This window comes from Gavia stellata, chromosome Z (assembly GCF_030936135.1).
Source record: "Gavia stellata isolate bGavSte3 chromosome Z, bGavSte3.hap2, whole genome shotgun sequence".
Classification (NCBI taxonomy): domain Eukaryota; kingdom Metazoa; phylum Chordata; class Aves; order Gaviiformes; family Gaviidae; genus Gavia; species Gavia stellata.
Genome location: NC_082637.1, coordinates 28262992 through 28279738, shown reverse-complemented (window position 1 = coordinate 28279738; position 16747 = coordinate 28262992). Strand labels below are relative to the sequence as shown.

Below are 16747 nucleotides of genomic sequence, written 5' to 3'. Positions count from 1 at the left end.
AGATGTTGTGCTTTCTCAAGAGATACAGTTAATAGTAAATATTTGTTTCTAAATGTTTGAAAAATGTACAATATTAATAATACTTTACAGCTTTCTTGCAAGCATTGCCTAGACAAGTGATATAAATACAATATATTATTCTCCATTAAAACTTTTGCCTGCATCATAATCTTGTAGAGTAACTTTTTTGTCTTCTCCTAGATACATTGGGTTTATGCCTGTTAGCTAGTAACAAATACTTTATGTGATATGATACATTCTGAATTATTATTCTTCAGGGTCCTTGGATTGGTGCATTAAGATATTGTAAGTTTTTTATTTAGCAATGCGGGGAACTCAAAACCTCCAATCTATTACAGAAATCCATCAATGTTACAATAACCTATCAGGGAAACAGGAGAACAATTTAAGCCTCTGTGGCTCTTACCTTCCTTAGTATAGCTGTAACATTATTTTTTCCTCGTAAGATGAGAGGTATGATTGACATACATGCAAATACCAATCAGGAAATGTATACAGCCTCCCATAAAATAATCTATATTCAACACTGAATTTATAGAGAAATACAATGCAATAAAATAAGTACTTTTAAAATAAAACATAATGGCTTACAGATATATTTTTATACAGCTGTCCAGATGGCCTTTCAGTTTCTGGATTAAGTCAATCACTCTATTTAAATACCAAATTACCGAGTTCAACAACAACAAATGCATTCACTAGTAGCCTTTATTAAAAGGCACTAAGACTGATTTAGAACAATTCATAGAGGACTACTTCTTGGTATGACTAGCCGGGTGCAGGTTCCCACCATACATTTCTTTCTTTTAAAACTTAGTATTTTGAGTTATTGTTGTACACTTTATTATATAATGATCCACTTGTATACTCATTTGGAAGGAAAATACATGGCTCTCTAAATTTACTTCCAACCATTTTAGAAGACCTGAATTTAATGTGCCAAGATAGTGGATAAGAAGCCATTTCAGGGCCGACCTTGGATAATTAAAACCAGAACACTTTAAAATTCTTGCAGTTTATAGCACACTGAGATGCAGATTGGAAGAAACAGAAGACAAAGTATAAATCAAGTTTCAGCTCAGGTCAGAACAGCTATTTGATAGAAAAACCAATAGCTCCTGTTTTTCATGCACTGGCAAAATCTACAGGAGCTGTGACTCATTCAGTGGGTTTTATGCACAGCCTCAGAACAACTTCTAGAGCCTTGTCCTAGACTATTATCATGCGGTGATTTAAAGACTGAATTGTTTTGTTTAGAAGCTTTGTCCCAACTTTGTTAAAAGTCACTCCCAAAAAAAAAAAAGCTAGAAGCATGATATAATCTGAACACTCACCAAGGTAAGATCATCAGGTAGTCTCCTAAATGCTTTCATTTGACATCATCAGAGTGTGGTGTCAAAAAAGTCTGTCTTCTCTCTGTTTCAAGCAACGCAGTAGCTGAAGCCACTGCCTCTTGAAGCTTGCTGTTTATCACATTGCCTTTCATTTATTGCTTTCATAAGTAAGATAGGAAAAGATATATGTGTTCTGGGAAGATTATCTGTAACAGTTCTGTGTGTCTTAGTCTTCTCTCAGTCTCCATGGGACCAGCAAAGCAGATGAAAATGTTATCGTGCAGCTGATGAATTAAGAAGATGGGCCAGTTATTAAAGGATTTCTTTTACAACTTGTTTCACAAAGTAAAAAGGCCAGAAAGCCAGTGTTCAAAGCTCTTGACTGGGAGTCAGTTTACTGAACTTCTAGCCAGGCTTCTTAAGGAAAGCAGGTTTCTGCACACAGCAAAAAAGAGGCAAAGGTCACAAGTTTTAATAAGCAAGATTCCAAGTAGATATATGGGAAAAAAATTTCACCATTAAGCACACGAATATGTTGTACAGAGATGTTGTGGAATGTCTGTCCTTGAAGATATCCAGAATTTGACAAGGCACTGAGCAACCTTATCTAACTTGGAAACTAGCCCTACTTCAAACAGGAGGTTGGACTAGAGACCTCCAGAGGCCCCACCTAACTTATATTAGTCTATGGTTCTGTGCAATCACACTGTCACCTAGTTACTTTTGAAGTGATTTGCCAGTTTCAGAAAAACCTGACTGTCAGATAAGAAATACAGGCATTAAATTCTTAGAATTGGCTTCCATGCCATGTAGTCCTTGAGAGCTGCTGCTTTTTTTTTTTCCTTTTTGGCCTCCTGAAAAGTGAATTTTGTTTGGCTCTTGCTGGCCACATAGCTCAGCTCTGAGTCAGTCACACGACCTTCTACCTTCTCCCTTGCTGATAGTCAAATAAGAGCAGGTAGAGGATTTTTGAAAGGAAGAGTGTGCAGATGGAGGAAGCCTATACTTCAGTTATGGTATGCAAAGTTACTGGAAAATACAGCTTTGTAAATCCTGCTGACAGAACTATGTGCTTCTTTGTAAAGTGTGTAATTACCTAAAGCAAATGCCTGGAACTTTAAAATACTGGAAAATACTTTGAAATATTTTGTCTGCAAGCCATAAAGAAGAGAAAACAGTATAATAGCTGCACCCTGAGATACCTCTGAGATGGAAAAGAATTATGGATGGAAGTATTTGTCTACAATTTCACTTTGCTTCCAAAGTAGAAAATACAAAGAATATATAGTTCATCTCCCTGTCTTTTACAGTCACATAAATGGCGACATTGTGTAGCTGATGAATATTCTGCTATAGGTAACAAGGAAAACACATATATTAGATGCTAAGGTTTTGGGTTTGTGGGGTTTTTGTTTTGGGGATTTTTTTGTGGTTTGGGTTTTGGGGTTTTTTTTAAGCACTTCCAAGTACTTCTCTTCTTCCATATTATTATTGTCATTATTGATGGTGATGATGAGCCAATAATACCCAATCCAAAAATTTCAGGTATACAGAATCAAGCTCCTTTAAGTCATGCCATTTAAAAAAAAAAAATAAATAAAATTAAACTTGGGGTTCTCAGTTCACATCTTGACTTTTGAATCACTAAAAGACATTCATCATCTTTTCCACCTTTCCTCCAAAAACATTAAGATAAGAATAGTAATGTTTTCCAGTAGTTTCTGACATAATTGTCTGAGCCTAAGCAGAATGTGGGGCTCTGAACTGGAGCACTATGCAGCACAAAATATATTGCAAGCTTTCAAGAATGGGTAACATTTCTTTGCACTAGAATTACATGGGGCTTTAAACATATTGCAGGAAAAATATACTACAGTGGGCTAGACTTGTTGTTTGGACCAGTACCAAAGCAGTATCTTCAACAAGTTCAAAGACGCATATGAGATCCCTCTTCTGAGGAATTTACAATTTAAAGACTAATGGAAGATTCTTGCAAATACGCACATGCAATGTTTACTAGTAGCCCAATTTTACACCTATCTAGGAGGTATTGAAATACTTAGTAGCTTGGTTTCATTCTACTGGAACAATTAATTTGGATTTAAATATTCTCCTGCCAAGTCAGCAGTTTCAGCCTCATAACTTTGTACTCGTGCACAAGACAAGAATATAAGATTGATTAGCAAGAAAACTGAAATTAATTACTCTTCTATAATTTTCCAGGACTAGCAAAGCCCAGAAAGTAAACTAGTTAAAAGCCAATTTATGCAGCTGAGTTTTACATTCAGAATTTATTTATCATGAAGCAAAGCAGCAATGGTATTGTGTATCTGACCGGTTCTTTGGAAACAAATGTAGAGGGCAAACAAATACAGTAAATTCATCTATGGGCTACGGGGCTTCTCATGGGACTTCCAAAGCTTCATTTAAAAGACTCAATGAAATACTCACTCTGAGACACTTGTTTTTAAAGGAATTTCCTTCTTAAGTAGGAGTTTGATTTTCATAGTTTGCTTTTCAAAATATTTTTAGTCAGACTATGAAACCTGAAAAGCTTGTCCTCAGAACTGGATGCAAAAGGTTTGGGTTCTGTAAGGCAGAGGTGTGGAAACTGAGCTGGTGGTTAAATTTTTTAAAGGTTATACTGCATATTAAGCAGTTTCTTCCTTCAATTAACAGTGTAATTGTAGTAGATATAAACAAAAATGTATATATGGAACAACATTTCTGTACATTTCCAATTGAGTAATTTTTATTGTATTATGAATGTTTAATTTTGCATAATCCCCACATGCCTGTTAGCAGTTACCTTTGGCTACAAAATGACTCTACACTCTTGCTATAACAGTTTCCAGACAGGATTGAGCACTCAGATAATGGGGTGGCAAGGACCATACATGCTACATGACCATTATCTTGGTAAGCAGAACTACCACTAGTAACTATATCTGAGAAAACATGAACATGGCTGTTCATTAGTTCAGCAGAGAAACATAACTCCTGCGAGCCATAATCTGTGTAACTTTTCAAAATCATATCAAAGGGCAGTTCAACCTGGGGTTTTTGATACATAAATGTGAATACAATCTACTACACAATCTATTTTTCATAACTTTAAAGAACACCTCCCTCCAAATATTCTGCTCTGGCATTTAAGATACTAAGTCTATTTGCTTTGATTAAAAAAAAAAACCAAAAAGAAAAGTGGGACAACAAAGTATTTTCTGCAGAGGATTCTCAGCGCCAGGGTTTACTTAATCCTTTGCACTGTAGCTGCAGGGCCTATGTATAGACTTGCAGAAGCAAAAAGAATTGCTTTATAGTGTGGATATACTTTCAGTTTACAATGGCTGACACTGATTACGCACTTCACCTCTGATTCGCTTCTTACTGTGGTCAATCAGGGTCATCCCTCTGCAGTGTAATCAAAGGTGGTAGAGGCAAAAATACTAAGTCAAAGTGCAGTAAGCACTGTTCAAATTGTATGAATATTATGGATAGGGTTTAATGTGCAATCAACACAAAAATGTAATACTGAGAACACAGAGTTACAAGCTCAGTCAACTCCACAAAGATCAGAACATCTTCAGGAACATTTACGCTTTTCCCTTTAAATTAGATTACATGAGATTATTCAGCAATGCTTTTGTATCATATTTCTCCATCTAAATCCAGAAGACATTTGTCTGTGCTATTATTTTGTGGAAACATTTAACTGAGTACTTCAAATAATATGTGGAGTTATTCTGTTAACTACATCAAAATAACAAAATATTTCTAATTTGGACACATGAGAGTCAAACACACTGAGCTCTGAAAAACTTCATTATTGGGTCATTTAGATCAATCCAACCCATCAGCAGAGTCATCATTTTTCCCCAGCACTCTTTCCCTCCCCCACAGAAATCAATTCTATGTCACCTACTTTCTTCTTCCTTTTGTACCTGTTGTATAGCCCTTGCACCCACCATTAGGTTTTTTAGGCAGTTAAAAAAAATCTTACTCTTAAATTCCCTGGTAACAGCTGCTCCTCTTTCAGTGCATAGCAATGTTTTCACAACTTCCGTTTGTGGCAAGGATGGGGTTTTTGGCTGCATATTGCTCAGGCCAAAGCTCCCAAGAGGCTGAGCAACGGAGACAGTACCAGGACTCTGATGGTGCTGATTGTGGTTGCTGGGGTCCCTTGTGATAAAATTCTTTCCTGAGAGCATAAAAAGATGAAGACAACTTTGTTCTAAGAAGAAACAGTATCATTTAACAGTGGTGGCTTAACGCACAGAGCAGTTACGCTTTTTATTTTTCTTAAAGGTAAATGCGGAAATTTTCACTTAGCTGTATGCCACCTAACACATGTAAGGGCATGTGTTTTACCTTTACCAGCCCAGCTGTAGCTGCTGTGAGATGACTGAGGCATTCTGTTTTTTTAAAATATATGTCTTCCTTGGCAAAATTTCATTAGATGCAACACAAATTTGACTTGAAAAGTAGCCTACTGAATATATGTGTGTTTCACTGCCTGTCTCAAGGAAAACAGAAACATACAATATCACATACGATCACAGCAAAACTATTCTCATTTGCTTTCACGCAACCTTATTGAGCTCAGTTTCTCATTTTATGCTAGATACCTGAAGTAACACTAACATAAACCATAAACCTTCTGAAACAGCTCCCATGGTTCAGTGGCTAAGAAATCATCTGGATTCCCTTGAAAACACTCTTTATTCCACAACTTTGGGGTCTTTCATAACTAAAGGTGAGCAAGAGTTGTTCTAATCTTTACAGGTGGCTAATGGTTATTAAAGGCAGTAAGGGATTGCCAGAGCACAAGAATTGTACTAGTCGTGCCATTTTCCAAATACCATCTTCCTGAAATAGCAATCTGCAAAATGAAAGTACATATCACACTTACTGTTACAACTGGATATGCTTTTATTTTAAGCCACTTTGCTGGAATTTCAATGTGAAATATTTAACACAAACATCTGCTCTGCAACTGACATCTGCTCTTCAGCTGACATCTGCTTCTGAATCCGTGTTATTCTTGGTCATTTTTAGTAAACATTATGTCATCTCATTACATGTATCAGAAAGCACAGAGGAATAAGTTCCAAGCCATATAATCACTTTTTCTTCTGCTTTCCTACATACAGATAGTCTAAAAGTACTGTTTATTTTCTTAATGTTTAGTTCTCACTCAGATTTGATACAGTCATTCCTGCTTTCTGCTAGCGTGATCCTAGAAGAGAGTAAAGGCTCAGACTCAAATAAGGGACATAAAGTGAAATTTAGTTAGGATTTAGATGACTAATTCCAAAATTGCAATCTTTAAAGCTTCTGTTAAATACCCGCATTGGTCTGGAACTGCTTTACTTCACAGGCTCTTCAAGTTTTTTGCATTAACATTCCTCAGGTACCTAAAATTCTGCTGCTGTATAAACCTGGAAGCACTTTAATCTCAACCAAGCTGAAAACTGGGACATTTCTTATGCTGGCAGCCACAGAACAGTAACTCCTTCACCTGTCCTGCCCAGGGACCTTGATTTGCTAGAAGTTCCTAGGACATGCTTCCTAAAACGGGCTCTGTACAAAGTTCAGGGGTAGCTGCTTCTTTCTGTTAAAAGACGGCTAGATACAGCCACTGCCAGTATAATTTTCTTCCCACTTCCCCATCCTCTTCATACAGTAGCTCAATGAACACTGAACTAAGATACAGGAAGCTGGAAGGAGTGTGGGGGAGGGGTATTTAAAATAATAGCATTCCTCCCCCAAAATGCTCAAATCATTAGGACCCAGCCTTCTTTTTTAATGATGCTCTGGAACGCATAGAACAAAATTCAATTCATTAATACAGAAGGAAAAAAAGAAGATTGATTCTTTACAAAAGCAGGATAAACTTCTACTATAAAATACACACAGGCTGTAAGTGTATTAGAAAGATAAGACAGTGCCTGGGAACATTCCCAGGCAAGCGGCACAGTATAGCTCATATCCACAACAGCAAACTTTCCTGTGCTTTCAAGCAGCCTGGCTGCAGGCAAAATGCCCCTTGGGAACAGCTGTTGGAATAAGCTAACTCCTGAATCGGGCCTGGAAACCATTCAGGAGCTGCCCAATGCCTACGACTATTCTCACAATACAACAGTGTGGGTTAATCCTCTTCTGGAATGATTTAAGGCCCTGTTTAATTTCTTACTATGTATCTGGCCATATAATATCTGAAACAGAACTGAAACTGAGAACACTTTGGCTTTCCCTCCCTCAATTTCTCACCTAGGGCTAATGGCCAGGCATTACCGTGATCTTAAATTACATGAGACAAAAAAAGCTTCTTTAAATACTCTTTGCCAGATTACCCTTGGCTATTTGTGAAAAATAGGGGAAAAAATGCCACTTACCGATCTTCAGACTGATTTCTGTTTGTCAAGAGTATTTTTTGAATAAATGTATTTCTTTGTTTTAGAAGTTACAATGTTTATCATAAATTTTCTATGAGAGGAATAATTTACAAGAACTAGTAAAATATTCAAAAGCCTATTTAAAAGTTAGGAGACTAAATCCATTTTTAAGTCACTTACACCTGGTATAAACTCAGGTTACTGAAGCAGGGCAATGTATACTCATCATCTGGATGCTCTTAGCCTGAAGCAATTACCAGTAGAACATGGTAGTCTGAATATCAAATTAGTTATTTTAAATTATTATTTTTTAATTTACTTTTAGTATGTTAAGAACAGACCAAGCCTGGTATCCGAGTTCACGTGAGGTGCAGTGTCTCATGAAACTAACAGAACCTATCACAAAAGCCCAAAAGCTTTTCAGACTCCAAGTGCAACTGGCTGTCAAAGGGACCTGGGTTTCCCTGGGAACACATTACTTATCAAAATTAGGCTGAAGTTCTTAAGTCTGCCAGGCAGTCCTGAAAAAATTGTTCAATGTCATTTTGTCATATCAATGCACTGTCTCTTATGACTGTTTATTTTTAGAGAATAAAATATCCCCCAAGTTATTACTGTTGCTTGGGCATACTGGGATTTCCATCAACACAGATTATTTAATGTGATTTTAAGATGTACATGCCATTAAAACTTATGCTAGTGTATCTGAGTTTCCAACAGAATAAAAAAGTATTAAATTAAGCTTATTAAACACTTTATACATTACATATTTTAAATGTAAAATATTACATAAATATTTTTACATCGCAATCAAGTCATTAGTAATTATTCTCTTCAAACAACCAATTTAGGGAAGAAAAGAAATGCACTTCTTTAGAGATCATGGGTAAGTTCCGGCACTATTTTTCAAGGCCAAGATCTGTGATAAGCATGTAGCCCAGAAAAAAATCAGAAAGCAATAGAGGAATTTTGGAATTTAAGCTCTTTAGAAATCACTTCCTGCTGCTTTCAGTCATGGTGAGTATTAGATTTTAAGAGGTACATACCCAAAGGCTCTCTTTCCTGTGATGGTAATTCCAGGTCACTAGAAACTGACACTTCTTCAACAAGAAATTTTGATAACTGTGTCCCAAGATATGTAACCTGTACAAACAAATCTAAATGGGTAACTGGTCATTTTAATTAGTGTTTTTTCTCATAGGTGTAAAAATGTCACTTTTCTTACAAAACTGAGTTTGTGCACTTAACAGTCTAATCTGTGTCTGTCAAGATCAAGTAGAAATTCTGCTAATTTGAATTCTAAATGAAAAAAAGCATAACAGAACCCGTCTGCAAAGCTCTCTAAACTCTGTGAGTACTTTTGGAACATTTGTCCTTGACACCCTGACATTTCAATAAGCTTGCTCCTTTTTATTCTAACTACCTTTCAGCTTTTTCTGTCAGTCTCTTAATCATCTTTAAAACTACTCTTTCAAAAACACCGATATCTTACAGAGTGGGCATTCCACATTCTCTCAACACTCGTGACTAGTTCATCACTCTATAGCTACAGCTATGTAGCTCTTTCTTTGGTGCTTATTCATTAAGAGTAAGAAGACTTTTTAAAATTTAGGCTTGTACCCTCTTTTGCTTTAAGAACAGTGAAGAGATCCAGATTCATGAAATTTGTTATTGCCATTTATTATTGCTATTTTTGGGAGTAAAATCAGGCCCACCTTATTCCACACATACTTCCATGTCACAGAAATGTCACTTCCTAGTAGGTCTTTAACCCACTGAACTGGATTCTGAAGTATTTGTCTCTTACTGGTTCTGATCTTGCCATTGTTTAAGAGCGTGGCTTTATGACTAAATTCCTAAAAAATATAAATTAAGAAATTATTTTCAAGTCATAAATTAACAAATCTGAATTAACATCCTTAAAACATGAAAAAATGCTGAAGAACAATATAGCTGAAAATTTGTAGCTAATTCTGTTTTTCTCTGAAAAAAGTTGAAGAATTTAATGCCACTATCATAAACTGTGGTATGTATAATAAGAGGAATTATTCCACTAGAATAAGATGTTTTGGCCACACAGAGACCACTGTCAGAGGACAAATCTCCCTATGTGTGTTTATAAGAACTGTATTTGTATCTTAGTCCCCCTTAGACGTAACAAAGCTGTGAATAAATTAATTTGCAACAGTGAACTCAGGAGCTCACAAGGGCTAAGTCTCTGTACCAAGAAACTGTTACTCAAACACAATCCGTCTTACACGTGTGGAACAAATGCATGTCAGTGAAATTCCAGCAATGATTCAGAGATGAAATATATCTGCATAAAAACTTCTCTTGTATCAAGGGACATCACTTACATGTTTTAGAAGGAACCTGGCAGCCTTATCTTATGCAAAATTAAGTATAAAATAATTTATTGTTACTGCCTTTTTAATAATGCTAATACAGCTTAGTTCTGCAAATATATATGCACCTCCAGAAGCATGGCTTATAGTTGTTTCCAGTTCAGTAAATCATGGTTTTGTTATACTGTTCTCAGTTAGGCTAACACAGCTAAATGATGCAAAAATTAGCTGTTGGTAAACTATATTAGAACTCGGTAAGGTGCTTAGCATGCGTGAGGTTAAACAATCAAAATAAGAGAATGATCCACCAGCAAATATTGAACCTCCTCCTACCATATCCACTGGCTTGGGGTGTCTGTAAGAATCTCAATTCAGATGTTTAACCCAAATATTTTGCTGAACACTCAATCCAGCTCAGTTTCATAGCTTAGGTCTACAGCATTCAAAAACTGCATTCTGCCTGCCCAAAGCTAACATTAACTAAGGACTATGTACTAGCTGTATGTTGTTACCAAGTACATCTCTATAATGATAAAGAAGGAAACTTTACTGATCATCTCCTCTTTGCAATGCAATAGACACTGGCTTCTGAACTTCAATTTTTATAGCACTGCCTTCCAAGACATAAATGAGTGCTATTTTCATCCTAGTAAAAATCACTGACTTCTCTACACTCCAAACATCAACAGTTCAATACAGGGTTATAATTCCTTAAGGTCCACATGCAAGAAGCCTGTATCACAGATTACAGACTTGATAAATGACAGTAAGCATACTGAATTCTTCATCCTTCTATTTAGTCATGTTGAGGTTCAAAGGAATATTACATGTCCTTTCAAGAAAAGAAGCATGTGTATATACCTATGACATGGCCCAACATAGAGGCTTCTGACTGACTCACATTGCCTTATGTTACAAAACACGAGACCACACAAAATGGCCAGTCTCAGCAGAAAAGCATTCCCAAGCAGATTATAAGTGCAGAAAAATGAGTCTTTTCTACATTAACTACACATGGTGAGTTGGCTGAAAAGAACATTTCATGTTTTAATCAATATGTTGCCCTGGAAATTAACTAGCTCACAGCTGGGAATTCAGTCAATAATTCCATCATTTTCTCAATACCAAGCCAGTCCCCTGGCAGCTGCCTTGCAAATCTGTTCTGTATTTGGAGGCACAGGGGCATGTTTTTATATTAAAAAAGAGGTTTATTTTTCTTTTTTTTTTTTGCAAATATGGTTCGTACCAGACTCTAAACTATAGTAATTTTGTATGTATTCATGTCTATCACAGCACTATGAAATCCTCAATGTCACATTTCTTTATTTAAGGGACTTGATAGTTGCTTCCAAGAATCACATTAAGTCATAAAAACCTTAATGTTCCCCATCCTTCCAATATGAAAATTAGGTATTACACAATGTAGACCAACAAACAATTCCACTCTGATTCTAGCAATAGGAAATGTTCGCAAACTGATAATGTAAAGTTAAACACAAATTTTACATATGCAATATTCTGGGTGTTAAAATTACGGGCTGACAGAAGACATCATCCATAGCACTTTCCTTTAAAACTCATAAAAGATCATCTGTAACCAATGAATAAAAATTTTCAATACTAAGTGCTGAAGATGCAGACTAAACCATGAGAAGTGCTGTTTCCCAATTTTAGCGTTTTTTTTTCATTATAAACTAATATTAACATTATTATATCTCAACAATTACCTGCAGTTTGAATTCTAAAACATTTTCTCCTGGCTTAATCCTTCCCAATTCAAGTAGATCTATCAATTGAAGCTTTTTCCTATTTTTTCTTCCATGCTGCACTTGTTTTTGTTCACATTCCTGATTACTATAGCCCTGGGAAGATTTCTCACTGAGGTTTACGGGATAATCTGTATTTGAGATGAGATTTGTAAGCACCGAATTGGCATTAAATGAATTCTCAGTACTCCGAAAGATCGTTTGCTGCAGAGTATTAGGGAAGTTCTCTGTAGATGTTGACAAAATTACTTGCTGCTGCTGCTGCTTGAAAGCTTCTTTCTTATTTACATATCTGCGTAGATCATCATCTGTAAGAACCTGCTGGCAGTCACTGCCCGGCTGACAGACATTGTTATTGACAATGGTGCTTCGGGCTTCTACAATATTTAATGCATTGGTCACTGAAGTGGGATTTAAAGACTTGTTTCCTTGCTCTGCAATTGCTACACAATCAATGCCTTTTTGCTGTAAGCACTTTGCTTTAGCAGTGGAAACAGTAGGTTCTGAAGGCAATGTCACCACTTCTACAGCAGTTGTCAGCTTTGCCATGTTGTCGAAGGGATATTCTCTTACCCTGTTTTTGGATGCCAAAGCATGATCAGAAGCCTCTTGGCCTCTAATTGCTTCTTTATTTGCTCCTGTCTCATCCAAGCAGATATGTGGATGTTGGCTGCATTCCTGAGCTGAAAATCTATTTTCTAAAGAGAGATGTGCTTCTACTCTGTTTCCATTAGGCATGCTGGCACCAAGCCCCATACTAAATGTAACTCCATCAGGACATATGATTTCATCAGCAGTTAAACTTTGTCTTTTATCATTTCCACAGGAAATAACTAAGTTTGAGATTTGCTTCTCTGAACACGATGCACTGAACACTTGCTTTGTTTTTCTGTAATTTTGTATTTTCTGGACTAATTCTTCCTGGGTTTGGGCAACAGTCAACAGACTCTTTTGCCTAGAAGCAAGGTTAACTAACTGTTTCCTCAGTACTCCTTTTTTAAAAGATTCCACTGAAGCCCTATACAAAATGAAAAAAAGTAATAATAAGGATACCAGAGTTACTGTAAACACAAAATAAAAACAGTTTAATAGACGTAACCCACTAAGAACAGGAATATGTTTCATAGAACTCTGCCAACACCTAAAATTTGAATAATCTTTTTATCAGGTATAAAGTTTATAGTTCAAATCCCAGGCTTATGCACAATTGCAGAACCCCATCTAGAAGTAGGATGCAAAGCATCGAAACGTCAGTAATAGCTTTGTCCTCCTATACCATCCTCAATTCATAGAATTGAAACTGGGTCTGTATTATCACTGGCTGCTCTTTTATCACCACAAATCACAATGGTTCATCGAATTCAATGCCTTTGCAGCTCTAATTTGGAGCCTTTTAAAATGAGCTCAGGATGAGCTACGGAAGGATGATACCACCAGAAATTTTTTACGGTGTACACAACAGAACATTTTGTGAAGCCACAATTGTAATAATACCATATGACCATTAAGAAAAGAGGACACAGCAGTTTAGGATGTTGTATGTTAGTTTGGGAATGCCTCTCCCTTCATCAGACCCTGCTCCCTAGCTGAGCTGGTCTCCCTGTGAGACCCCTTCCCTGGGGGACTTTACCTCCTTCCTCCTGGAAGGGAATTCCTTATTTTCGGCTTCTGCTTTGGCACATGAACCACCAGGCCAGCATAATACTCTTTTCTCCTAATTCCCTCTCATGGAGCAAGTGATTGCACTACTGCTCTGGCACCATGCTGGGAAGACAGGGGAGTACCACAAGGTGTGGGAAAAGGAATAGCAGCATGGTTTGCTTGTAACTCCACCCACAGAAGAGATGCCATGCAAGTAACACCATCCCAGTCTCAGAAGAGAGAGACTGTTGAGGGTATCAGGACTGAGGTACAGCAAGACTAGTTGGTGCAGAACAAGGACAGCCAAACCACAGTGTGACAATATTGGTGTCTGTACTGTGATATTGCTTCCTATCACATGTGTTTAGAATCCATGATACGATCAGCATATCAGCATATAGTCAATTAGTGATATGAGTAAGCCTTGACCAGTGTGGACTCCTGCACTGGCCAGTGAGGGTCCACACACTTTTCTAGCAGTGTTTCTTCAGGGAAGTTTTGTTGCTTTACTGCTATACAGGTACAGAAGAAGCTGCAACTGAAAAGGCAAAGATAGCGTGACTAAAATGACAAAGGCAAAGTAACTTACAGTCACTAACAAATACAATGCTTTTTTTTGCTCGCTTTTCTTAGGTGAGAGATACATCTAAGTATCTTCCAAGAAACAGATAGAAATGGAAAAAGTATTAGTAGTCTCTCTCCCTGGGCCAACTAACTGAACAAGAGAAAGATGGAAAATGTGATGATGCCTCCTGATCTTCTCTACGTTTATGTATCGTGTGACAAAAGCTTATATGCTAATTAGTGAAAAATAAAATGTTCACCATATAAATAATAAAAAGGAAATTTAATGTAATTTGGCATGTAGCTCATTGCTGTTGACAGATAGCTGTTACATTAGCTGCAGGGTATCTGCAAAACCCAGAAATATTTATCACTTCGCTCTGGAAGAGTTTCACTCTTAATATTAGAAGGCAGATAAATTTGTGTAGATACTGATTTTACTATTCTTGTTTCTTAATTCAGTCACTAGTTTGTGCACAAGGATCATCTGGAACCCTAACTTCTCTTCACATAAAACCCTCGGGGTTTTTTTTTTTTTAATTATCTGTGTAATCTATATAACTTATATTTTATAGCTGGCAAAATGATCTGTGACAGAAATTTTTCACTCGTTTTTGCTCAACCAGCCTATATGATTTGCTGTGGAACTACCTGAAAGCTGTACACTGTTGCTTTTGCATGACCAAACAAATACTGCTCACACAAACAATATGTAAACATCCTCATCAGGTGGCGTAGAAGCATCCATTGAACACAATGCTACACTGTTAGCTGAGCACCCACCACATGACCAGCATTCAGGTAGCACCTCTTAGAAGGAAGTAAAAAGAGGCCTCGTGAGAGCTAGCAGCAGGAAGCTGACAATTCACATTGTCCATGCTCACACTGAGGTGAGTACTCCCAGCTCACATTTGAGGTGTCCTCACAAAAAAGAATGTCTGCAAGCATGCTTCAAGCCATTGCTCTAAATGACTCTTGTGGGCTGTTGGTTGAACGCTCCCAATCTAGGGGTGCTAAAGAAACGAACCTGGAGGCAGGGACACTACAAGTAGCATCTGAGTTGCTACTGCTTTCCTCCACGATGATGCAAAAGTAATCTAATTGCTCAGTACCTCCATCTCCTAATTTCCACTTAGACATTTTTCCACACCTTTTGTATGTTCATTACTTAATTTCAATGCTCACTGTGTGCACAGTAACTGATCAGTATGTGTTAGCTAAACCCTGAAGTTCTTCCGTGATGTAAACTCTTACTGGAGGGAATTGAAGCCAATGTGGATCATGCTTCACCAAAATCTCAATGAAAAGTAACTTACAGTCTCAATGAAAAAATCTCAATGAAAACCACACAGTTTTGCTTTCATGCTACTGTATGCTAACGTTCTAACAACATCTATCACTACTGCTATAAAGAATAGCTTCCTGTAAATATGATCCTTGTATGCTACTTACCTGTATTTTTTAGCAAGACTATCCCTTTCTGTCTTCTGTTTTGCAAGTATTTCATTCAAAGTATCTTGCATCTGAGACAGCCTTTGGATATACACATCTGTCCAATATTTTGATATAATCAAAATCATGATGGCAATAAGCAGTAGAAAATAATTATAACATTTTTAATGTAGCAAATACACAACCAGAGTATGAAAATATTGTTACACCACCTTATACTGTCATGCATACTGATAGCTCTTTACAAGTAGAGTACAAGTAGAGTAATTCTTCGTAGAAAGAACTAAATACAAGTTTAATTTAAAAGAAAATAGCCCAAGAAATTGGAAAATTTTGAAGTGCAACTCTCTTGTCTAGGAAATTACTAAAAGAACAGGATAGATTAAAGAACTGTCCCATGGATGATAACCACTGAAACTTTTGAAGTTCTTTGTGTTGCAAGGAGCTGCATAACGTAACAATTATGTATGAGGCTACCTGCAGAAGTTACACAATCTTAAGAAGGTGGCTAAAACGTTTGTTTGAAGTATTAGAAAACAGTTTAATGAGCTTGACTGTTCCAAGTTACATATAATGGTAAAAACATATGTATCCTAGTTTTACATAGTTTCAAATCCATATTATAAAATAAAATTAATTATAAGTTGTCCCTTTTTGTTAGCTATATTTTTGTAAAAGAAGAAGAGCAATTACAAATTCTTCTTTATATGCCCTATTTCTTATCCATATAACATAAGGAAGAGCTCAGAAGTCATGACCAGCAGATACAACTGGGATAATATGCTAAACATGTAATCCAATTCCTGAAACTGTAAAACAGGAAATACAAGCTTTCCATAATCATGGAAAACGGGATATTACAGGATTAAAAATGGCATTTGTAAAGTGTTTCCCCAAATGTGTTTCATAGTATCTACCAGTATTTACTAACTTACTAAAATAGAAAAGCATTAAAATATTGCTCTTATTAAAGCAGCTTAATAGGGAATTTGAATCTATTATTTACAGTAGGTTGTATTGCATGCAAATACCTTGAGGATTTTATTCTACATTGTAAGTTTGTCAATATACTTCTATGTTCTTGTTCAGTCTTGTGCCTCTTCACGAGTAATAACTATGATTTAGTTTAAAAGGTGCTAGATTATTAACGCTTTTGTCAGTAGTAGTAACAGATCACCATGTTCATTTCTCTCATACCCCTAAACAGGAAAAGCCTGATAGTTTTA

The 16747-nt window shown here is 36.5% G+C and overlaps 1 protein-coding gene across 1 annotated transcript in view; it reads right to left on the bottom strand.

The window, feature by feature from the left end:
• The window catches only part of ANKRD31 (ankyrin repeat domain 31), a 71606-nt gene that overhangs the window by 5968 nt on the left and 48891 nt on the right, over positions 1 to 16747 (bottom strand). The window contains 5 exon segments of the mRNA XM_059833497.1: positions 5359 to 5556; positions 8800 to 8896; positions 9469 to 9609; positions 11826 to 12882; positions 15522 to 15618. Coding sequence (XP_059689480.1) covers positions 5359 to 5556; positions 8800 to 8896; positions 9469 to 9609; positions 11826 to 12882; positions 15522 to 15618 — 1590 coding nt within the window.